This window comes from Mustela lutreola, chromosome 13, assembly GCF_030435805.1.
Source record: "Mustela lutreola isolate mMusLut2 chromosome 13, mMusLut2.pri, whole genome shotgun sequence".
In the NCBI taxonomy this organism is placed as follows: Eukaryota; Metazoa; Chordata; class Mammalia; order Carnivora; family Mustelidae; genus Mustela; species Mustela lutreola.
Window position 1 is genome coordinate 69498537 of NC_081302.1, and position 25867 is coordinate 69524403.

The window sequence follows — 25867 nt, forward strand, 5'->3', positions numbered from 1 at the left end:
TAAAGCACTTTTAAAAACACCCAGAATATTTTAAAGTACATTTTTGTAAATGACACAGAAGTGCATTCTATAAATGACACTAAGTTCATCTGTAGTGATATGATATGTCTTTATGGATTGTATATCTCTATAGGATATAAGAGTAAGCCAAAATTTAACAGGTAAAGTTTAAAGTGGGGAAATGCTCAATAACGCTCTTGCAGTTAAGAAAATTCCAAATGTACCAACAGGAACACACTGTACAGTAAGAGAAGGGTGTTGAGACTGAGTTTTTGTTCTCTCTGCCACTTACCAGTTAGCATGTCACCTAACTTCTCTGGTCTGTCATTTTCTGAAATAAAAACTCGTTAATGGCTCTACCTAGTGAGAAGTCCTTGTACAAAATGGTTTCTAACAGGTCTTTCAGCCTCATTTTGTACTATGTCCCCACACTGTCTTGTGTTCCATCACACACCACCATCTTGCACGCCCAGGACACATTATGTCATGTGGTGTGGTCCCTTGCTCCACATGGCCACCTTCTCACCTACTGGCTCAGGAAGATCTCTATTCACCCTTTCAAGTCCAGCTAAAATTTATTTCTTCAGTTAGGCAAACCCCTTCACTGAGCTCAGACAGCATTTTATACACATCAATAAAAAATATTTATCATAGTGTGCTGTAATTATCTCTAAATGCCAACTGTGTATACACTTAGTGAAAAATTAGTCTAAAAGGATATAAGTAAGATTATGAACAGTTCTATGCCACTGAGCAATAATATAATTTTGTCAGCTCTCTATCTTACACAGCCTTTGATGCTTTAAGTGGAAATAAAGTGCTGGCATAAAAAAAAAATTCAAAATTTGAAAACACCATATTTGTAGACCTCTTTCACAGGACTCCCATCCTTCAATGTTATTACTGAAAATATGTGGCTAAAATACCATATGTATACCTTGAAATTAATCAATTATCAATTAAATTGAAAAAGCAGCAGTGAAAAAAAAAAAAAAAAAGAAACCCAGCAACTAAATGCACAAAATTGAATTAATGTGGATACTCTAAATGAAATAAATAGAAGATATCATTTCCTGTTTTCAAGTGGTTTATATCGCAGATTATGACACATCTAAAATCGGGTATTTTCTGAAATCGTTATGAAGTGGCTGAGCACAAAAAGCAAAATATTGAGGCCATTTAAAGGAATACGTTAGGCTCTTTTATGCCTTCATGTCTTGGTAATTTCTTTAACTACTGCCATTCCTGGCTTACCTGATCTTCTCACAAGACAGTTCCTAAGTAGTTACTTGTGCAAAGTCTACTCCAACTCACCAGACTCAGAGTTAGTCACTCTCTCCACCTGTGCTACTTTATGAATGACTATGACTACCTCTGTCTATGATAACTATTTCTCCTCAGTAAACCAGGATTTTTTAACCTTGGGACTAGTGACATTTAGGGTTGAATTTGCGTTGTCATTGTTCTGTGGAAACTCTCTTGTGCATGACAGGATATTTTAGCAGCAGTCTGTTCAGTAGATGCTCGTAACACACGTGTACCTCCCCAACTGTTACAAAGCACCACACTACACTGTGTGCTCCTAGAAGGTAGAAACTGTCTCAAACTCTGAGGCCAGCATTTAGCACACGCTTAGCATGCAGAAGAAATTCAATAAATGCTTTTAAAGTAGTAAGGTTATTTGATTTTTTTCTGAATGTGTTTAAAGCCTACCATCTGAATCTTCAACACAAAACGGAGTTGTTAGAACATTTGTTTTTTGTGTTTTTTTAAGATTTTATTTATTTATTTGACAGAGAGATCACAAGTAGGCAGAGCAGCAGGCAGAGAGAGAGGGGGAAGCAGGCTTCTTGTTGAGCAGAGAGCCCAACTCGGGGCTCGATCCCAGGACCCTGAGATCATGACCTGAACTGAAGGCAGAGGCTTAACCCACTGAGCCACCCAGGTGCCCCATAACATTTGTTGATACAAAAATGTTATATAGTCTGTGAAGTGGATTTGATAAGAATATCTTACAACTTAGCAATTATATAATTTGTTTTAATTATTTTAAGAGACTGTAAGAACCAAAGGGTAAAGGGGTGCCTGGTGGCTCAGTGGGTTCTGCATCTGGCTTAGGCTCAGGTCATGATCTCAGGGTCTCATCTTAGTGGGGAGTCTGCTTCTCCCTCTCCCTCTGACTCTCCCCAGTCTTGCTTTCACTCACTCATGTGCTCTCTCAAACGAATAAAGAAAAAAATCTTAAAAAAAAGAAAAAAAAAATCAAAGGTTGAAGAGAATGCTAGGATATTACAATATGACACTGGCACCAAAAAGAGCTGAAAGATGGTCCCCTACATTTCTTTTTCTCCCTCTCTTTTCGAAGAGTTTACATCATTCAATTTTCAGTGAAATATTTTAACCATAATCAGATCACCTAGTTCATTCCAAATATGGAGAGTTAATTAATAATACACCAATTAAAATGGAGTTATTGAGGAACAGTATGTTTGCTAGTGTTTCTACACAAGACGAACAATAGGCTATTAAGTAAAGAAATCAAATCGTATTTCTCAAATATGATAATAACTGTAAACTCTTAAAAAAGAAGTCAGATAATTAGCTTTTTTCTGAACAATTTTTATAGATGCATTAGAATTTTTTATTCTCAGTGCTTTCCTTATTTCTGCAAGTAGCACATTACAGTAGCCATGCATATACCGTCAAAACTAATTTAATTCCAGATTCATTACAGAGCTGTTTTTTATTCATCAAGGTCATATCTTGATGGCTTCACAAGCTTAGATAAATCAGGTGTTAAGGAGACACATCTCTGAGGAACCTAAGGATGTTCTCATTTGCAGTTCTCAGCATATCTTATTATTTATTGCCAAAGAAATGACTGATAAACTTTGTCATCTTTGCTTCATGTTTTTTTTTCTTCCAGCTGAAGCAGTCTGCCCTCTTCTGCAATGCCCGATCAGACCTATTTAAGATGATGTCTTTGATCACAGACATGGGGAAGTTTGCAATCTTAGGCTTTGATGAAACATTGTTCCACTATAATTTTATGGAAGGGAAACAGAGTTTTAAATGATAATCGACAGTCACAAAGACAACCAAACTTATTAGGATTCTGCACTATCCTTTGACAGCATCATCTTTAAGCAGCAAAAATGTACCAGAAGTTGACCACTTCAGGTTTTATTTAAACATATAAACAATATACAAAACCTCCCTTTTCAATCATTTCCTCATTAGCTAATTTGTCCCAAAGAAGAAAGTTAGAAGATGTATTTATGAGTTTGAAAATATGTTCTTTATATTCTTCCTTATGGTCTGAAAATTCAGTCATCAATAAAATTTGCACTTATATGAAATTTTACCATTAGAAAATACCTAAATAATATACTGAATACATATAAAATTAGAACATTAAGCATCAGGAAAAAATCGCATGCCTCTAGGTTTTTATTAATCACATTCCAACACCAAGGTGGAAAGTATATCAAATCACACCAAATCTTTTGCACATGACAACCTCATAAATTATTCAACTCATTAGTATTACTAAGAAGCATGAAAAACTCCATCAGTATTAAAGATGTTTTCCAGCAGAAAAAGGTCAACCAAAAGTTTTAATAATGAACTTGAAGGAAAAGCTTTCCAAAGTCAATATGAAACAAAATTATTGTCCTTTTTGTCTTCTTGAAAATACAGCCAATTCTGATTATTTGCTCATATAAAAGAACGCCCTGTTAATATATTTTCTTTGTGACTCCACATAAATTGTCTGAAAAGAATGTTCAAATTATGGCTAAATGTTCCTGCCCATCCCATGAAAGTTAACTAAAATTTAATGTAAATATCTGAATTTAGAGAAAAATCAAATAATTAAAAAATTTTTAAAGAAAATATTAAGTCTGCTAGTTCAGATTCAGTTCTCTTACATGAATCCAGGCTCACAGTGTAGAAACTGAGTATGCCAGGAACGAACAGAGAGACCTGACCAGTGTTCAAATCCCAGGGGCTGCTCTGATGGCCATGTAAGTACTCCCTATCGATGTAATTGAAGATTACCTCCTCAGCTTGTACAACTTGTTTAAAATTCTGAAAACTTTGATCACTGATTCAAACACTTCTAGCCACAATGAAAGTTCCACTCATAATATTTCCTTCTGTTCCTAAAAGAATTTTTTTTGCCACAATGTAGAGGAATACAAATTTTTTTTGACCAGAGATTATAGCAGAGTTTCTGTGTATTTAATGCTCAACTTTCAAGTAAGAATGCATAGGGAAACTGAAATAGTGTCAATATTTAAAATAGAGGAAGGAACATACTGAATTTCAATTTGTCCTACAAGTCCTCTCAAAATGTGGAGGTTTGTACAAAAAATATACCTTTTCTATGTCTACACAAACCAAATCATTCAATCATTTGGGTGTTAGTCTACATACCACAAGACTCTAAGATACTTAAAACATATTTAAATGTTTAAAGGCAGGCAGAGTGGCCAGATGATGGGCAGAATTTTTTACTTTTATATGAATATTTTAGTAGTAGATGAATACAAAAGCTTTATTCAAAATACACAAAATATGTTTTCAATTAAGGTTTTCAACACTTATTTTTATTGGGTGAAGTGCTTTATAATAATTACTGATATTTGTTTCCTATTTCTTCTGAAGAAAGAACTTTATAGGTTAGGAGGCACATTAAGAGCTTGGAGGATGATTCAGTAATACATTTTTCTCTTGGCAGTTTGTAATTCCTATTTCTTTTCTTCTTCTTAAAGATTTATTTACTGAAAGAGAGACAGAGAAGCAGAGAGGCAGAGGGAAAGAGAATTTCAAGCAGACTCCCCACTGAGAATGGAGCCCCATGTGGAGCTCATGACCCTGAGATCATGACTTGAGCTGAAATCAATAGATAGATGTGTAACTGAACCACACAGATGCCCCACCTCCTTCTATTTCTTTGAACAGATCACATCAGGGAGTACTGTCCCACTCACTCTTCAGAATCCTCCACATTTTAGTCCCTACTGTCTACATGGTTCTAAAAGTCCGCTGATGTGAACTGTGATAAAGGCTGAAGGGGTATGCTCTTCAATTGTTTTGCAGGTAGAATTGTTTTAGTTCTCCTTTGTCTTCCATCACATGACCTTAATCCAGAAAAAGGATGTGATAATAACTTTGGCATGGGTACCATATAGCTTTCTTGGATGTTTTATGGCATACATGTGGTCTTTGTTCTAGATATGAATAAAATAAAAACATGCCCCTGTTTCCTTCTATCAAAGAACCCAACTCAGGAGAGATAGTAAGTTCTGAATACTGATGATGATGATTCAGTATTTAAAATTCATAAACTGCTACATATTTTTAAAATACTCTCATACCACACACAGAGAATATTTAGTATCACCCAGAGCTTCCTTCAATTTTCAAAGTTAGACTACTATTTTCAGTTTAGGTTCATTAACAATAGATACTATATTACCAAAACCTGACAACCAGATGTCTTAAAAGATTTTAAAATTTGTTTCTGATAGGCTTTAACAATGGTTTAAGAATAGAGATATTTTATAAATTAAAGCATCCACTTTTACAGAGAATCCCAATTTTTTTTCTAACACTCTCTTTAAAAGAACCTATAGAATGCTGAATGTAGTAAAATGTGGATCCTATATAATTAAACCTTTGGCAACTCATCATCACAAATAATATCAATTTAGCCTAACTCTATAAATTATCTCTAGAGTTTTCTATTTTCTTAAAACAGATTCTTTTTTTTTTTTTAAGATTTTATTATTTATTTGACAGACAGAGGTCACAAGTAGACAGAGAGGCAGGCAGAGAGAGAAGAAGGGAAGCAGGCTTCGCTGCGGAGCAGAGAGCCCGACGTGGGGCTCGATCCTGGGACCCTGGGGTCATGACCTGAGCTGAAGGCAGAGGCTTTAACCCACTGAGCCACCCAGGTGCCCCTAGAGTTTTCTGTTTTCAAATGGGATGAATTCAAACAGGATGAGTTGGTGAAAAAGTCTAAGTTACTAGGTATATGCAATGAAGTTTAAATTATTTTAAGTTCATATTATAAAGCATGCCACTTGAAGTAGGTATTTCTAAAAATCTCTTTTGTAGAGCATAAAGATAATACCTCATTTTAAGCATAAATACAATACCTCAAGTTAAGTGCTAAATGCCGTAAGTGCTAAAATCCCTTTGGTGATCTCTCTTGCTGATTAAAGAAATCCTCTATAGTACTGGTCTACTGTAAGGTTTTTTCCTAATTTTTTCTATTTTTTTCTAGTATATTCTTTTCCATTAGTTACTTTTACTATATAAAGTTATGCTGTGATTTTTATCTTAGGCATAAGTTTCATATGAAATCCTCATGTGTTTATTTAATTATGTTTGACTCTTACTAAGTTATTATATCAATTCACAGACTATTTGCACAACAAATTGCAAAAGCTTCATACATTTTCTTTTTAACAGGATTAAGGATTTTCTCTGTTTAATCCATCAAGAACATGAATAGTTATGAATGTTTATAAATTACATAAATTTTAAAGCAGATGGCTCACTTATCACATTCAAGTAAATGAAAATTAACATAATAATAACAAAGTAATTGTAAGAATAAAAGTGGTTAATAACAAAAATGAATAAACAGTATTCATTAATGGTATTTTCTGAGTGTATAGAATTTATAAAATTTTGAGATAATAAATCACACTTAAACTTATTAGAGAACTTAAAAAAGGGACAAAACCGTCCTATTTAGATTTCCAGGTAGACAGAAAATATTAATTTAATTTTAAAATGCAGTATTTTTATTAAAGTATAAAATATTTTGGTATTTTCTATTTATTATGCCTTTTATTATTTATTTATTTATTTATTTATTTATTTTTAAGGTTTTACTTATTTATTTGAGAGAGAGAAGATGAGGGGAGATGTCAGAGGGAGAAGCAGACTCCCTATTGAGTTGGAAGCCCCATGCGGGACTAGATCCTGGGACTCCAGGATCATGACCTGAGCTGAAGGCAGTTGCTTAACCAACTGGGCCACCCAGGCATCCCTGTTATACTTTTTTAAAGGACAAATTAGGGTTAGTTCTACGGTGTGATAATTGATATCTTTAAAGTGAGATGGTCTTTTTAAAATTTTATTTGCAACCCAATGGAGGACTGGGAACTTAAATGGACATATTGTAGCAGGATTTTATTTATTTATTTATTTATTTATTTATTTTAATTTTATTTTTTAGACTGAAAAGAATAGAATAATAATACAAAATGTTACATAATAACATTATTAATAAGGCATTTATTTCAGTTAAATACACAAATATGTGCATATATATTCCTAAAAACACCACACATATGTGTATATATATTTCATATATATATATTAACATAGTATACATGAGTGTGTGTACACATATACAAATTATACATAAAAATATTTAAGTCTGAGTATGCGATCACAATTGTATATATTTTTTACACCTTGTGTCTAGGTCACCAAAGTTGAAAAGGCACTGAAAAAGAAATTCACTTTACTCTTGGTTTAGGCTGTATGAGATGGATGGATGTTGGGTAATAATCAGTTATGCCGAGTCTTAAATAGAGTTATATAAACTCTATTAAGAAGATGAAAGGTCTAAAATACATCACAGGCGAAAAACTGGGTTAAGCATCACCTGCATGATGCCGAAGGATAAAGCAGAAGACAGTATTTTTGACTTACAACCTAGAGAATTTTAAGTGCTAGGAAGAAATGAATTATCAACCACAAAGAGTCATGTCATATCCAGAATATTTTTGTGTAAGAGGCATTGGTACTGACCATACTCTACTGCAGCTTTGAGAAGGGCTTCAGCATGAGTGGAGCCAAATGCATTTCGAACAAACCGTCTCCTTCGGCGAAGATCATCTTCCCAGTAATCCAAACGCCAGAAATCATGCAGTTGGCTAGGAATGAGGAAATAAACAGTCATCACTATTAATAACAATGTAAAATGGGAAATACATTTTTTACACAACATTAAAGCTTTATTTCCTTGGTCTCAATGGAAAATTAAGATGATTTTGGAGATCTTTATCTTTTACATTTGTGTTTACATACGTTTCCTGTACAAATGACCAAAACTTAAAATAGTAACATTCTCGTATTTTAAGCATTGTAACACTCAGTTATGCTTTCTCTACAATGTTCTTCCATCTACTGAAAACATTAATCATGGGGAGTTTAGTAACAAATGCAGCATCAAATTACAAGTATTAATGGCACAGTTTTCATTCTTTTACACTGTTTTTAACAAGGCTTGTAAATCACAGGATAGACATCACTACAAATAGTTTGCAATTTAATGACCATGGTTTCTTAGTAGACTGAATTAAGAACCATAAAATATTGCCCAGTTGGATTTGGTGGAACAATGATTAAAATAATGTGCTGAAATATTCATTGAAGTAATTCCCTGCTGCCCACAGCAACCTGAGAAAAGTGCAATTTTATCCATTATTAATAATACTGAATTAGAGCTGCAAAAAATTCCAATATGTGGTAATTGTCTTGGTAAATTATTATTCTAACACTAACAGAGTCCTTGGATGATTTTACCGCTTTCAGCTAATATAAACTATTAACAATCATAGCCTTCATTGGGTAACATTGCCTAAACCATGTTATGCTCTAAACCAATATTAAAAATCCAAGAGATAGTTCAGAAGATACTGAAATCTGTTCATTGTATATCAATGGAATGTGTCATGATATAATTTTTGTTTTCAACTTAATTTCAATAAACACTGGTGATAAATGCCACTGTTTGAGAAGTCTGTTTTTCTCTATTTACAGTATTTGGAGTACCATAATAAAGAGATAATATTCTAATTTTCCTGAGCAGCACTATTCATAAAAACACATAAAATGTTTTCATAAAAGATTTGATTTCATTTTTATTTTGCCATTTATTGTAAAAAATACTACATTTGATTAAAGCTGTAACTATGTATGTTTTGCTCTTCATTGTTTCTCTAGTGCAAAGACAGAACATACTGTTTTTTATACAATGTTTTTAATAAATATTCAATGAATTAATTATACCAATTTGGTACTTTGGCGATATACAGACATGTACAGTCACTGAGAACAATAATTTACTTTTGAAAAACATTTTGGATTGTATAACTATATAATTTTGTTTTCCACTACTTAATTATTAAATAACGTAACAAGGTAAGGGCTATACAAAACGAATATTAAAATTATAAGGCGAGGATGCGGAGAAAGGGGAACCCTCCTCCACTGTTGGTGGGAATGCAAGCTGGTGCAGCCACTCTGGAAAACAGCATGGAGGTTCCTCAAAATGTTGAAAATAGAACTGCCCTATGACCCAGCAATCACACTACTGGGTATTTACCCTAAAGATACAAACGTAGTGATCCAAAGGGGCACATGCACCCGAATGTTTATAGCAGCAATGTCCACAATAGCCAAACTATGGAAAGAACCTAGATGTCCATCAACAGATGAATGGATCAAGAAGATGTGGTATATATACACAATGGAATACTATGCAGCCATCAAAAGAAATGAAATCTTGCCATTTGCGACAACATGGATGGAACTAGAGCATATCATGCTTAGTGAAATAAGTCAAGCAGAGAAAGACAACTATCATATGATCTCCCTGATATGAGGAAGTGGTGATGCAACATGGGGGCTTAAGTGGGTAGGAGAAGAATAAATGAAACAAGATGGGATTGGGAGGGAGACAAACCATAAGTGACTCTTAATCCCACAAAACAAACTGAGGGTTGCTGGGGGGAGGGGGTTTGGGAGAAGGGGGTGGGATTATGGACATTGGGGAGGGTATGTGCTTTGGTGAGTGCTGTGAAGTGTGTAAACCTGGTGATTCACAGACCTGTACCCCTGGGGATAAAAATATATGTTTATAAAAAATAAAATTAAAAAAAATAAAATAAAATAATAAAAGAAAAAAAAATTATAAGGTTTGACGTATATTTGAATATACTTGTTTTTCTATACATTGTAATTATAATAACTATATTTTTCTGAAAGAAATAAGGATTATAAGTGCCTCTGTCACTAATTTAAAATAGGACAATTTCTGGGACAGGGGGGTGGCTCAGTTGGTTAAGTGTCTGACTCTTGATTTCAGCTCAGGTCATAATCTCAGGGTTGTGAGATCAAGTCCTGCACTGGACTTCATGCTGGGCATGGAGCCTGCTTAAGATTCTCTCTTTCCCTCTCCCTCTGCCTCTACCCCTGCTTCCACTGTGTTCTCTCTTTTTATAAATAAATAAATAAAATGAAATAAAATAGGACCATTTCTATCCTTAAAAATAAAACCAATCCTAGTTGTTTAAGGAAGACCCTGCTAAATCTTGCCATAAAGATTTTTCTTAAGAGTATGTCAAAGTTAAGTTCTGAACTCAGCAGGAAAGACAGATCTAATGTTATCTCAAATTTCTAATTATACACATACTTTTCTATATTCCTCCTATTAAGTATGAGAAAATTTGGACACTGTATGTAAAACAAATATACCAAGATTCTGAAAGGTGGAAAGCAGAAGACAGACTGGCTAACAACCCCAGGGCCTAAGAAAGAACACCCGTGGTCATCTTTTTGTGTAATATATCCTAGACTTTGAAGCAAAGAGGCTAATAACCCAGGCAGATTAATGGGAGTAGACCAAAATAAACAAACAAATAAATCAATAAATAAAATGCCCCCAACAAAAACCTGGTTTCTCTAGCCAAAGAACCAAGAAAGGTACAGCCCAACAAGACAGAAAACTTTTAGACAACTATTGTACTCCAGCCAAACACCAAAGAGAAACTGTGGACCAACTTACTCACACCAAAAAGTATTAGTGGGAAGCCTACATCTGAACCCTAACCAAGGTGAAATCCTAACATCCTCACCAGGGTGGTATCAGAGAAGGTCATACCGGGAACCAGGACTTTATGTCTGTTGACTGGTAACAAGGCATTGCACCCTTATGAGGTCGGTGGGAGACCATGTGGAGGGCCTGGAATCCACCCCTCTCCCTTGCCCCAGCTAGATGGTAATGAGGTGTCCTCCCTCCCACTGTGGTGCTATCAGTGGGGGCCTAGTAGAGAGTTAGGACTTTCACCATTGATCAGCACAAATGAGGCAACCCCCACTAGTGGACACCACACAGGAGGTGGGAACTCCCACCCTTGCCAAGCAGTAATGAGGAGTTGCTTACTCTCTGGATGTCAGCAGAGTTCAAGTGGGGAAACTAGATTTCTACCTTCACCTGGCAGTAAAAATGCAGTGCTTCCCCATTTCTCCTAATGGAGTGATGTCAGGGAAAGTCAACTAAAATAGGAGGTTTTAATAAGATACAAAATATCTCAGAAAAGAATAAGAAAATATCCTGCTTCAATCCAAAGTTACCTGTCACACCAAGAACATGGAAGATCTGAAACAGAATGTAAAAAGTCACCCATAGATGCTAACGCTGAGATGACAGGGATGTTAGAATTTTCTGGCAAGGGTTCTAAACTATGTGTGATTTTAAAAATGCTTCACTGAACATTAGGAACATGTTTGGAGCAAATAAAAAAATAGCAAGCCACAGGAAAGAAACTGAAAGTCTCACTTAGCAAAAAATTAGAAGATGTAAAAAAGCATCAAATATTTTGGAACTGACAAATATAATAACCAAAATGAAAAGTTCAGTGGATGGGTTCAACAGAATGGAAGGGACAGATGAAAAAACTAGTTAAACGGCAGATAGAACAATAGATACTGCCCAATCTGCATAACAGAGCAAATGGACTGAAAAAAAAAAAAATGAACAAAGCCTCAGGGATCTAACATATTTGAGTCACTGGAGTTCTGGAAGGAGAGAGGAAAGAAAGCAGGGATGAAAACAGTCCCTAAAAAATAATAGCTGAATACTTCCTAAATCCAGTCCAAAAGCATAATGTATAGATTTAAAGAAACTGACTAAACTCCATATATAATAAATCTGAAGAAATGTATGTCAAGACACATCATGATTAAACATCTGAAAAGAAAGGATAAAGAAAAAAAAATCTACAAAACAGCCAGAGAAAAATGACACCTCACCTACAGATATAAAACACTTAGAATGACAGCATATTTTACATCAAAAGCTATGGTGGCCAGAAGAAATAGCCAAGTATTTTTTATGTGCTGAAAAAAAGAGCTGTCAACTCAGTTTCCTGCAACCAGTGAAATTATCCTTCAGGAATAAAAAATAAAGAACTTTCAGATGAGGAAAATGAAGTATTTGTTGCCATCAGGGCTAGTCTAAAAATTGGCTATAGGCAGTCTTATAAACACAAAGGAAGTGATAAAAGGAACACTGGAACACCAGGAAGCAAAAAAGAACATGATAAGCAAAATATGAGTAAATATATAGGTTTTCCTTTTCTTTTTTTAGTGTCCTAAATTATGTTTTATTATTAAGCAAAAATTTTAACACCATCTGCTGTGGTTCTGAGTGTGCGAAGAGGTAATATTTACGACAGATATACTATAAGTGGGGGAGGGTAAAGGGATGTAAAGGAAGTAAAGATTCTATACTTCACTTGGACTGGTAAAATGACATCAACAGTAGACTGTGAGAAAATACATATCCAGTCACTAAAAAGGCAACCACTAAAAGAAGCTATATAAAGCTATACACTCAAAAACACTATGGATAAATCAAAATGGAATTCCAAAAAATGTTCAAGTAATCCACAGGAAGACAGGAAAAACAGAGCAATAAAAAACAAGGATAACAACAACAAAAAATAATGTTTTAAAAAGAAAGCTGTCTATAAGAAACAGACTTCAAATATACTAATATAGACAGGTGGAAAATAAAAGAATAAAAAAGATCATTCAACCATTAATCAAAGGAAAGCAGGAATGGCTATATTAATATCAGATAAACACATACTACAGAAAAAAGTAAAATTACTAGAGACAAAGAAGGACCCTATGAAGACAAAAGGGCCAATCTGCCAATTAGACACAAATCCCAATGTGTATGTGCCAAACAACAGATCTGCAAAACAAGTCAAGCAAAAACTGGTAAACTGAAAGAGACAAAGAAAAATACACAGTTATAGTGTGTGAATATATACCCTTCTTTTCAGCAATTGATAGAACACTTAGAAGCTCAGCAAAGATATAGAAGAACACAATACCATCACAAGCCAACATATTTAGAATACTCCAACTAACAATTACAGAATACACATTTTTTTCAAGTGTAGATGGAACTTATATTACCTATATTACCAAAATAGACCATATGCTGGTCCACAACACACATCTAACAAACTTAGAAGAACTGGTACAATCCTACAAAATGGAACAAAGAGAAATCAGTAACAGAAGGCAAGAGAAAAAAATTCTCTAAACACTTGGAAACTAAAGCAACACACTATTAAATAACTCATGAGTCAAAAAAGAATAATCAAGGGAAAACAAAAAATAAAATGAATTGAATAAAAATTACAATAAAAATATCAAAGTTTCTGGGACACAGCTAAAATAATAATGATGGGAAAATTTATAGTACAAATACATACATTAGAAAAGATGAAATATTTCAAATAAATAATCTAACCTCCACTTTGAGAATATAGAAAAGTAAGAGCAACAAGCAGAGGAAGGAAATAATAAAGATAAAATTAAGAATCGGGCCCCTCAGTGGCTCAATTTGTTAAGCTTCTGCCTTTAGCTCAGATCATGATCCCGGGTTCTTGCATTAGGCTCCCTGCTCAGTGGGAATTCTGATTCTCCCTCTACCCTGCCCCCCTCTCATGATCCTTCTCTCCCTCCTTACTCCTTCCTCTCTCTTGGATAAATAAATAAAATCTTTTTAAAAAAGAGATAAAAATAGGAATCACCAAGATTCAAAACAGAAAAACAATAGAGAAAAATCAATACAACAAAGAGCTGAGTCTTAAAAAAATACCAACAAAACTGATAAAGGAAAAAGAGAAGACAGATTACCAATATCTGCAAAGAAACAGCATATATAATTACAGGCTCTGAAGACATCAAAAGCATAAGTAAATATATGAAATACTCCACCCACATAAATTTGACAGCTTAAACAAAATGGACCAATTCCTCAAAGAGTACAAACTACCACAACTCACTCAATATGAAATAGATAATTTGAATAGATCAGTAACTATTAAGAAAATTTAATACATTTACAACTGCCCCAAAAGAATCTCCAGGGCCATTTGGTTTTATTGGAAAATTCTATCAAACATTTAAAGAAAACCGACCTCAATTATACATCATTTCACCTAGAAAAAAAGAGAAGGAAATATTTCTTAATTAATTTTATAGCTAGTATTACCAAAATAAAAACCAAAGACAGCACAAAGGAATAAAACTAGACCAATATCCCTTATGGATATAGACTAAAAATCCTTAATAAAATATTAGCAAATAGAATTAGGCAATGTATAATAAAAATTATACATGATGACAAATGAAGTTTATTCCAGGGAAGCAAGTTTTGCTCAGTATTTGAAAATTAATTAATATGATCCACCACATTAATGGCTAAAGAAGAAAAATCATATGACCACATTAGTCAATATAGAAAAGAATTTGACACAATTCAACATGCATCCATGAAAAGAAATTCTCAGAAAAAAAAAGAATAAAAGACAACTTCCTCAACTTCATAAAGCATCTACAAAAACCCTACAGCTAAATTATACTTAAAAATGAGGACCGAAGGATTTTCTCCTAAAACTGTAAAAAATACAAAATATCTTCTCTCACAGTTCTTATTCAACATACTACAGGAATTTTTAGCCAATGCAATATGGCAAAAAAGAAGAAAAGGAATATAGTATAGGAAAGGGAGAAATAAAATTTGTCTCTATTTCCAGATCACATTATTGTTTATGTAAAAAATCACACAAAATCTATCAAAAATTCCTGAAACTAATGACTAAGATTAACAAGGTCACAGGATAAACACACAAATATCAGTTGTGTTTCTATATGCCAGCAATGAAGACATGAACAGTGAAAGAAAATTTTAATTTAAAATTACAAAAAAAGAGAAATAATGATAACCTAAAAAAAATGTAGAAGATTTGCATAATGAAAACTACATAGTAATGATGAAAAAAGAGAATAATATCTAAAAAAAAAAAAAAAAAGAGAATAATATCTAAATAAAGTGGAAAACCATACCATGTTCATGGATTGGAAAATTCAACATGGTAAAAATATCAATTCTCCTCAAATTGATATACAGGTTTAACAGAATTTCTATCAAAATTCCAGCAAGGTTTTTAGTAGATATGAACAAGATTACTTTAAAATTTATATAATAGAAGGTTAAAATGGGAGGAACAAGTCTATTTGATTTCAAGACATTAAATAGTTCAAGACTGTGAGATACTGGTCAGGGATAGACAGAGATTAATGAAATAGAGAACTGAGAAATAAACCTACACAGATATGACCAACTTATTTTGACAGAAGTTAAAAACTAATTCAATGCAGGAAAGATATCTTTTCAGTGAATTGTACTGGAGCAATTGAACATCCATAGGCAAAAAGAAAAAAAAAACTCCCCAAATTTAAAAAAAATAGAGACAAAAAACCAACCAAATAAACAAAAACCCTGACCTAAATCTCATATCTTTAAAAAAATTAACTTAAAATGGTTCTGAATTATGTATAATTGTAAAACTATAAAAATTGGGGGTAAGAAAAGGAGAAAATCTTTGGTAAAGGGCTAGGTAAAGAGTTTGTAGACTTAACACAAAAAGCATAAGCCTGGAAAGGAAAAACTGATAAAGCAAACTAATAGAAATTTAAAACATTTGCTCTACAAAAGAACATATTAAGATGAAAAGAGTATGTGAAACTATTTGTAAACTACCTACCTGACAAAGAATTAAAATTTAGAATATATGCAAAATTCTCAAAACCTAACCTAAAAACCTAAAACCTAAAAAAAGTAAACTATATATATAGAACATGGGCAAAAGACTTGAAGAGACATTTCACGAAACAAGATATACAGATGGCAAATACACACATGAAAAGATGTTCAGTAATATTATCCATTAGGGATAGGAAAATTAAAACCACATGAGATATTTACTATACACCTATCAGAATTGCTAAAATAAAATAAAAAGTGACAACACAGAATGCTGGTAAAAATAGAGAAGCTGGGTCACTCATGACCCAAGAATGAGTAAAATAGAATAGAATGTAAAATAGAATAGTTAGGGTGGAAAACAGTTTTCTTAAAAAATTAAACATGTAATTATCATTTGTCTCAGTAATTATACTCACGGACATTTATCCTAGAAAAATGAAAACTTATGTTCACAGAAAAACATGGACACAAATGTGTATAAGCAGCTGTATTTGTAATACCCCCAAACTGGAAACACCCCAAATGTCTTCCAATTGGTAAATGGTTAAACAAATGTGGTACATCCATACCACGGAATACTAGTCAGCAGGAAAGAAAGACAAACTATTGATACATAGGACAACCTGGATGAATCTTCACAGAAGGATGCTGATTGAAAAAAACCCATGCGCAAAATTACCTACAGTATGATTCCATTTATGTAACATTCTTGAAATGACAAAAGTGAAGAAATGAAGAACAGACTAGTGTCTCCTGGGGTTTTAGGAAAAGAGAGTCAGGAATCGGGTGGGTGTTGCCAATAAAAGAGCAATGTGAGGGATCCCTGTGAAAATAGAAATGTTCTGTATCTTGACCGTATCAATACCCTGGCTATAATATCACACTATAGTTCTACAAGATGTTACCATTGGCAGAAACTAGGTAAAAGGCATATGGGATCTGTCTTATTTTGTTTTTGTTGTTTGTTTTTTTAAATTATGTTCAGTTAACCAACATATAGTACATCATTAGTTTTTGATGCAGTATTCAACGATTCATTAGCTGCGTATAAATAACACCCAGGGTTTATCACCACATATGCCCTCTTTAACACCCATCACCCAGTTGCCCCATTCCCCCACCCCTCCCCTCTGTAACCCTGTTTGGTTCCTGGAATCCAGAGTCTCCCGTGGTTTGTCTCCCTCTCTGATTTCTTCCCATTCCATTTTCCTTCCCTTCTCCTGTGGTCCACAGCACTATTCCTTATGTTTCACATATAAGTGAAATCATCCTAAAATTTGTGTGGAATTGCCAGAGGAATGTCTTATCTCTTAAATGTATGTGAATCTACAGTTATCTCAAAACAAAGCTCAGTTTTAAACATGTCCTTACCATACTGAGATTTCGATATTTTGATATGTAAAATTGCCTATACACACACAGATAATGAAGTTAAATGAGTCAACTTTTTAAATTTCCAAATTCAGCATATCCTATACCTCCTTTATATTTATTTACTTTTCATGATGAAAAACACACTTTTTCTCCACTGTCTCTGTTCCCCAAAGAACTCTCGATAAAGAAGGATCCTGGATCCTTATTCCCAAGATTAATTTCTATCTCAGTTGGGGAAGACCTTCCTGTACCAATGCTCAGGCAAGCAGCTATGTTTCTGTACCTGTGGTAGAGAATACTGCATATGGGGCAAGTGAGGTCAGGGATGGAATTGCAAGTGAATAATACAGAATACACCAGTTTTCTCTCTGTTTGTCGGGGGGAAAAGGACACTGCCAGTTCATTTCCTTCTCTCCTGGAGGGACATAAACACTTAAAGGCTAGTAACCAAAATGCAAAGAATAAATGACAGAATAAATGCTGCATTTTACTGGAAGTTCTTCTTCCTTCGAATATCACAAACTAGTTTAAATTGTGATTTGATAAAACTGCATTCTGTCATATCTTTTTTTTCAAATCACTATTGCTAATGCCGAAATCCCATATCCTGTTCATTTCAAACGCATTTTCTTGTGTTTTGTTCCATTTTAAAGTATATTTCTCTTTCACTGTTTTAAAGTAAAACAAACAAAAAAAGTCCTTATGCTAATTAAATGAGTAATACTCTTCTTGATTCACATAAAAATTTAAGTCTAAGTAACAATGAAAAATATTTATCTGTAACTTCTAAAATCTAAAATCCATCCTCTTATTTTTGTTGAAGGAGGAAGATGGGAAGTTTGAGATATTTGTTCTCTGATTTGTTCTTCTGGTATTTTTCCCATTATTATGTGGAAATTACTTTAGATTATTGAGTCAGTCTTGGATCATATTTAGGGTTTTCAATATTTGAACAGATATCAACTCTTCTATGGAACTATTGGTTCCTTTTAAACCATGCTTATTTTACTCTTTTTAGTTTAAAGACTGTTGACACTGAACACTGATGAAATACCAGCAGATATTGAGAGCTGTGCTTTCTTTGGATGATCTTCTAAAATTACTGTTAGTCCCTGACAACAGGCCAATCCCCAAGTTAACCTTTACCTAGACTGTGACAGAAAGGGTGTCTCTGAGCTTGCAGAGTGTGCCAGCAGCTCCTTCCTTGTCCTCCTTGCAAATCCACGAATGTGTGCCACAAAGTAGCTTTCTAGTTTCTTCATTACTCTGTGCCTTTTCCCCCCTCCCTCCTCCAACCCTAGTAGAAAAGGGGACTTTTCCCCCCTCATTTCTTTATTTCTTAAAATGTAATCAGTTACTGCAAGATGGTCAATACTAGCAAACAACATACTGGTTTGTTCAATAGATAGTCTCCTCTGATGAGTCTGAAAACCCTAACACAAACAGGTCCCTAAAAATGTGCAAATTATACTGATCCAAGAAAACTCAACAAGAGGCCAAAATAAGCATCCCTATGGCCTTGGCCTTGTATAATCTGGAAGAAGCCATGTTCCTGGACGGTGCAGGAGAACATAGATAGTATAAAAGAGCACAGAGACCAGGAACAGTGGACAGCTCATAAGAGGTTGATTACACAAGCAAATCGTGTACTTTGTAGGAAAAGTAAAGCAGTACTTTGCACCTACAGTGGCCTCCTAGGTCAACGCAGAAGAAAGTCTCTTCCCTGCCACGATGGAACCTGATGGAGGAGTTATATGATTTTTGTAGACTACATCTCTGCCCTTTCTGGGTTTTGGTCTTTCTGACATTTATCTCATAGTTCTGTGTTTGTTCCTTTGCACTTGTGTTCCTCTTTGCGTTTCTTTTTCCTGGTATGTGTTTTTCACTCACACTGGTTTCTTTTTTGTGGGCATTTTCTCTATTGTATTTTCACTACTATGTTTTTAAAACCTTTTATAAATACTGAAGTTTTTTTGTTTGTTGAAATTCTGGTCATGAGACTTGTACCTATTTTCTTGAAATTTCTGAAGCCTACTTTCCTGTATTATATCTAGCAGTCCCATTATTTAAAAAGGAGTATGTGGTAACTTATTCATCACTAACCCATGGAGGGCTTTTATGTGTCCACAAAGCTCCTGAAATGGTATCCAAAATTTTGTGGGATATGAACATATGTATTTTGGGGAAAGAGGTCCACAGTTTCAATAACATTTTTCTCAAAACAGTTTCTGATCCAAAAATGTTTAGAAATTTGTTAGAGTATATAAATCATTCTCTCCTTGTGTTTCCACTTTTTTTTTTTTTCTGATCAATAATACTGTTTACCAGCAACTCAAGAGTTGTTGGAAGTACTTCTGTTGGCAGAATGATAGGCCTACAAAAGGCTAACATTTTAACACCATTATATTTAGCATCTGTGCCAAGCTACCAATTCAGAAAATCATCACTCTGTTTTCTTTACAATCTCTTATTCACTTTTTTCCTTCTTCAATGTTTTCATTCAAAAAAAGTATTTATTGAGCATTTATTCCATGTTAGGCAATGTTCTTTGTGCTAAAGATATATTCTAGTAGCAAAACATATATAATAGATATAGTCCCTTCCTTTTATTCTCACTTACATATTCTTCACCATACTCCCATTGAAATTTATCAGTTTACAGGTTTGTAGATTCTTTAACTAAATCGATCCTCTATCACTCCTTCCACTTAAAATTTCGGTGTAATGAAACTGGACTACTTTATTATACCATACGCAAAAATAAACTCAAAATGGATTAAAGTCCTAAATGTAAGACCTGAAACCATACAGATTTTAGAAGAAAACATGGGCAGTAAGCTCTCTGATATTGACCTAGCAACATTTTTTAAAGATCTGTCTCCTCTGGCAAGGGAAACAAAAGCAAAAATAAACTATTAGAATTATACCAAAATAAAAAGCTTTTGCATAGCAAGGGAAACCATCAACAGAATGAAGAGGCAACCTACTGAGTGCTAAATGATATATGCAAGTGATATATCCAATAAGAGGCATACTGACCAAAATATATAAAGAACTTAGAAAAGTCAACACCAAAAACACAAATAACCCAATTAAAAAATGGGCAGAGGAACTGAATAGGCATTTTTTCAAAGAAGACATACAGATGACCAGCACACATGTAAAGATGTTCAACAACACTAATCATCAGAAAAATGCAAATCAAAACCACAGTGAGATATCACCTTATAACTGTCGGTATGGTCAGCATTGAAAGATAAGAAATAACAAGTTTGGTGAGAATGTGGAGAAAAGGAAACCTTGTGTACTGTTGGTGGGAATGTAAACTGGTGCAGCCACTGTGGAAAAGTGTATGGAGGGGCCTCAAAAATTAAAAATAGAAATACTTGGGCGCCTGGGTGGCTCAGTGGGTTAAAGCCTCTGCCTTCGGCTCAGGTCATGATCTCAGGGTCCTGGGATCGAGCCCCGCATCGGGCTCTCTGCTCAACAGGGAGTCTGCTTCCTCCTCTCTCTCTCTCTGCCTGCCTCTCTGCCTACTTGTGATCTGTCAAATAAATAAATAAAATCTTTAAAACAAACAAACAAACAAACAAACAAACAGAAATACCACATAATCCAGTAATTCCACTGCTGCATATTTGGCCAAAGAAAATGAAAACAGTAATTCAAAAAGATATATGCACCCCTATATTTACTGCAGCATTATTTACATTAGCCAAGATAAGGAAGCAATCTGTGTCCATTGATAGATGAATGGATAAACTTTAGTGTGTGTGTGTGTGTGTACACTTGAATATTACTCAGCCATAAAAAGAATGAGATTTTTCCATTTGTGGAAACATGGATGGACCCAGAGGGTATTATGTTAAGTGAAATAAATCAAACAGAGAAAGACAAATGCCATATGATTTTACTTTATGTGGAGTCTAAAAAGCAAATGAATAAGCAAGCAAACAAAAACCAAAAACAGACCCATAAATATAGAGAATAAACTGATGGCTGCCAGAAGGGAGGGTGTTGGAAGCAATATGGGTGAATGGGAATGCGGAATACAGGCTTCCAATTATGAAATGAATAAGACATGGGGATAAAAGGTACAGCCTAGGGAATATAGTCAATGACACTGTAGTTGTTGTATGGTGACAGAGGGCAGCTACAATTGTGGTGAACATAGCATAATGTATAGCCCTTCTGAATATGTTGCATACCCAAAATGAATGGAACATGTGTATCAACTATAATTCAATAAAAATTAAAAATAAAAAAATTCAGTGTATGTACCTATACTTTGCCATATTATTCTATATCCTGTGAGCCACTCCAGAAAAACAAAACAAAACAGAAAAGGAGCCACTCCACTAAGTTTTTCAGAATAACTCCAGAAAGGACTGTTAGTAATAATTTATAAGCATGATCAAAAATTGTATTCTGTGATACACCTCTTTAGGTCAGTATATTCTGCATGCTCTGAGAGTTTCAGGTGTACAGTTAGGTGCACAGACACTTCTTTCCATGAAGGAGGACTCACTGAGATTCCCTGCCCTGGAGAGCAGCCAGGTGAACACATATGGGAGATACTGTTCGAGCATCACCAAAGATGTGTAGGGAGTCATGCTGCCCTCATGTTCTGCTTGGATTTGCCAGTTTACAGCAGTTAAAATGTCATATCTGCTACCTCCAATTGGGCAACTAGGAGGGTGAATGTGATATCGTATGTATTTCCATGTATTTATTTATTTTAGTTCTTGTAACCTTGTTTTTACCTTTCAAGAATGAATTATAGAAACACTAAGTATCATATGTATGTGTTGTTCATGAGCATGGTTTTACAAGGAAAGTGAATTAATTGCTAGAAAAGAGTGGGTCAACAGCCAGTAATTAATGAAGAGAAGATCATCAGTTAGGTTGTATTATGATAATGAATGTTACTACAACTGCAATGGCATTCATTAAATTAAATTTGGTGTTATTTTAGCATAAACAGAGCTCAGGAAATAATTTTTCTCCAAGAAATTTTTGATAATTACATTTTAGACTCATGAGAATGCACTACATTCTGTAAAAGGGATCCCTCCTGCCCTCCCAGGAATGGATACCTTCATAAGCTAGGGAGAAAACTGAATTTACCTGGTAAAACATGACTGTATTTTTAATTGGTTACTTGGTATTTGGTAACAAAAATTATCCAATGGAACTGAGAAAAGAGTGAAAGGCACAAAGGAATATTTTGCTAAATATACATGTAATATATAATGAGAACGTGAATTTTATACTTGGCTAAATAACTGGTGGTAATCACTGAGGTCAGGACTTCTGTGAATGACTTTTAGTCCTACCAGGATCTAAGAAAACACTAACACTAACTGTCAGACTAATGATTAAAAAATTGTTATCTTCTCTTCCTCTGGACACACTGGAGATTGTACTTCTCCATCCATTTTGAAATACAGCATGTCTACGTGACTTCCTCTCAGTCAATAAAATGTGAGCAAAAGTGAGTCACTTCCAGAAGTATGTTTAAGAGCCAATGAACAGCCTGCCGTGTTCCCTTCCCTCCACTGTAGTGATCAAGAAAATATGCACTGATCTGGAATTTCCATCATTTTGTAACCTGAATGAATGACATCAGTGAAAGAGTTTCCCTGCAGACCCATGTTGGGTGTGGAGTAGAAGTGAGAAATAAACTTTTCTTGTGATGAACTGAATGAAGGTAATGTGTATGTCACTGTAGTTTAATCTAACCCAACTGGGCAAATTCCTAGATTAACAATACTTTTTCAAGGTCTAATATTTATGGAGTGTTTACTGTGTTCCAGACACTTTTCTGAGCACAGAATGTGGACAACTTCACTCTTGATCTTTTCACTTTGCGAGGAGTATTATTATTAACCCATTTTGCAAATAGAGAAGTGGAGGCAGAGGTGAAATAAGTGCCCAGTATTAAGCAACCAGTAGATATGAGAATTAGGATCTGTCCCCAGGATGGCTGACTTCTTAACTCCGGCTCCCCTGCTTCAAACTGTAAAGAAAGCAACCAAGGAAATCAGACTATCTTGAGGATACCACACTGAAAGCACCCACACAGCTGTTCCCTGCTTCTTTAATAAGCAGAACTAATTGTTGTAAATCAAAAATAATAACCACGAAATACATAGAATGCTGTGTGCTTATTGTGTATGCTTATCATATAGTCAACAAATATTTATTGGACACCCACCATAAACCAGGCCATGGGCTAAGAACTAGGTGTGCAGAGGTCAATAAACTAACATGATCCCTGTCTTTGTGCAGCTTTCAGTCTATTTCATAGTGTAAGAAAGCAAATAAATCTATAGGTAGCTTTTCTAAGTGTTAAGAACAAAAGAGATAAAAAGATATAGTAATAAAAACAGGAGAACCAACTGGCTGCTAACGTATAAATACACATGTGGGAGTATGCTAATGCAACATCATTACAAAGTATGTTGGCCAAAAGAAGTCTATAGTTACTGGCACCCTTAGTTCTCCTCCATAAGAAAAATCATTTGCCTTTTATTTCACATGCCTTGTGTGCTGTTAGTCAGTTCCTAGTGATATATATTGCCCTAATGCTTTAAGTGCATGTATGTGTGCACACACTCATATCCAAATATGTCTGCACACATACATTTGATATTATCTTAAGCCAATTTTACTGTTTTGACTTTTTCCTATGTATGTACTGAGTCATGTACTGAGTCATTCTTCTATAGTCTTCTTTCTCTGACATGTTTGCATCCACTCTAACCTGAGCTTGCATATTATACCTGCTCATTTAAATTACAAATTAATTGGTGATGCTCCTGAATAATGTATCCTTCCTGTCTTTGAAAAGTGCACTCTCACATTCTGACACTGTAAAGTCAAAGTTCAGAGAGCCAAATCCTAATCTTCAGCCCATCCCTTCTCAGCCAGACTAGTCTGCTCCCTCTCCACAGGATTACTGAACCTGGAAGGAAAGACAGGATTCCATAACCAGGATGCCAGATACACCACTGGGGATGCATTCCAACCTTTTGGCTATATCATTTGCTCCCATGCATATCAGTGGGGAGTAGTTACTATGAATGATGAGTCTTGAGAAGCTTTATAACATTTTGGATTCACAAAGGAGGGAGACAGTGATTGATAAATGTATACGAATTATGCAAGACTCCCAATTAACGAAAATAAAACTTCAGATGAAAAAATAATGAATATTACTAAAGCATATGTTAGACTGCACAGCTGTACTTAACAATGAGAACATTTTTGTTAGCAATCAAATCAAACAGCTAAGACATGAAAAAGAAAGTAGGCAGTAAAGAAAACTTTTTGTCTAAAATTTGCTTCCAATATGGGTTTCTTATTTTTACTGAGTTTCGATCTAACTTTTGGTTTATATTGCTGCTCTCTTTAGATGACCCCATTTGTAGCTTTTGCTACCTTCTGCCTTCCTTTTTCCCATATTGCTTACGGAAGTGACAACGTATTGCACTTCTCATTAGTTTTGATCCTAATTTACTTTTTGTCAGAAGGAAAAAAAAGTAGTATCATTTGGTTAACATATCATAATATTATGTCAGCCACATAACATGAAAAGTAAAGCCTTTCAGCATAAACAACATTATACAAAAAAAAAAAAAAAAAAAAACCCTCTTAATTTACTCACAATGAGCTTTGAAAAGCCATGTTAATATTACCTGGTCATACTGAAGGAGGATATTTTCTATTGTAAGTTTGAAGATAGATGCATGCCTATTTGATAAAGGGCTACTTGCCTATTTGATAAAGGGCTGAGCAAATCATTCAAGAAAAAAATCTTCATTCTGTCCTCAAAATAATTAATCATATCAGAAAGCTTATATTACTTTTTATAATGTTGCAGAAAGAGAAGTCTTTTGTTAGAGTACTAGACGTTTTATTTGATTTTTAATTTTTTTTCTTTCTTTTCTTCAGGGACAGCAGTTTTCTGAAGATAAAAAAAAATTCAGATGATTACTTTCGCCTTGTGGGTGCACCATTACTCCCTATGAGCCTGGTTTTCTGGTATCATAAGGAATAAAGTGGTTTTATAGACTTTAAGTGATAGTTTTCAGTGTGAAAATGACAGATGAGGAAAAAAAGCCCAGCAGCATCTGGTCAGGTTCCGTACATTGTCGTAAGATGGAAGAGCAGCTATTTTAAGTGTGTTGTCCAGGAAACTGGGCTCGATTCTCACAGAATACTTATTTACAATACTTGTAAATTGTTAAGTCTCAACTAAAAGAAGAGAAATGAAATTATGGGTCAAGTAGCCCCACAGAGCAGTGGAGTTGGTTTCTGAGTGCCCTTGATCTATAGCTAAAGAGGAAGCACAACCCCAGCAGGGCACCGCAATCTCAATTCTAGTAAGTGTGGTTTCTTAAGGAGGTCACTAGGTGTGACCCTTCATAAAAGATTTGGTTGGAATAAATGGAAAGGTTTTAACAGTGAAATAGTTTAAGGGACAGTTTGATATACAACTTTTATTTTATTAAGGCTTGTGGGGGGAAAAAAGTGGCTCCAGTGTTA

At 34.5% G+C, this 25867-nt stretch overlaps 1 protein-coding gene across 7 annotated transcripts in view; it reads right to left on the minus strand.

Annotated features, from left to right (window-relative positions):
• The window catches only part of NBEA (neurobeachin), a 685682-nt gene that overhangs the window by 224998 nt on the left and 434817 nt on the right, over positions 1-25867 (minus strand). For all 7 annotated transcript variants that reach the window (XM_059144025.1, XM_059144024.1, XM_059144021.1 and 4 more), the window contains one exon: positions 7837-7961. In XM_059144025.1, the coding sequence (XP_059000008.1) occupies positions 7837-7961 (125 nt within the window). The remainder of the gene's footprint in view (positions 1-7836; positions 7962-25867) is intronic.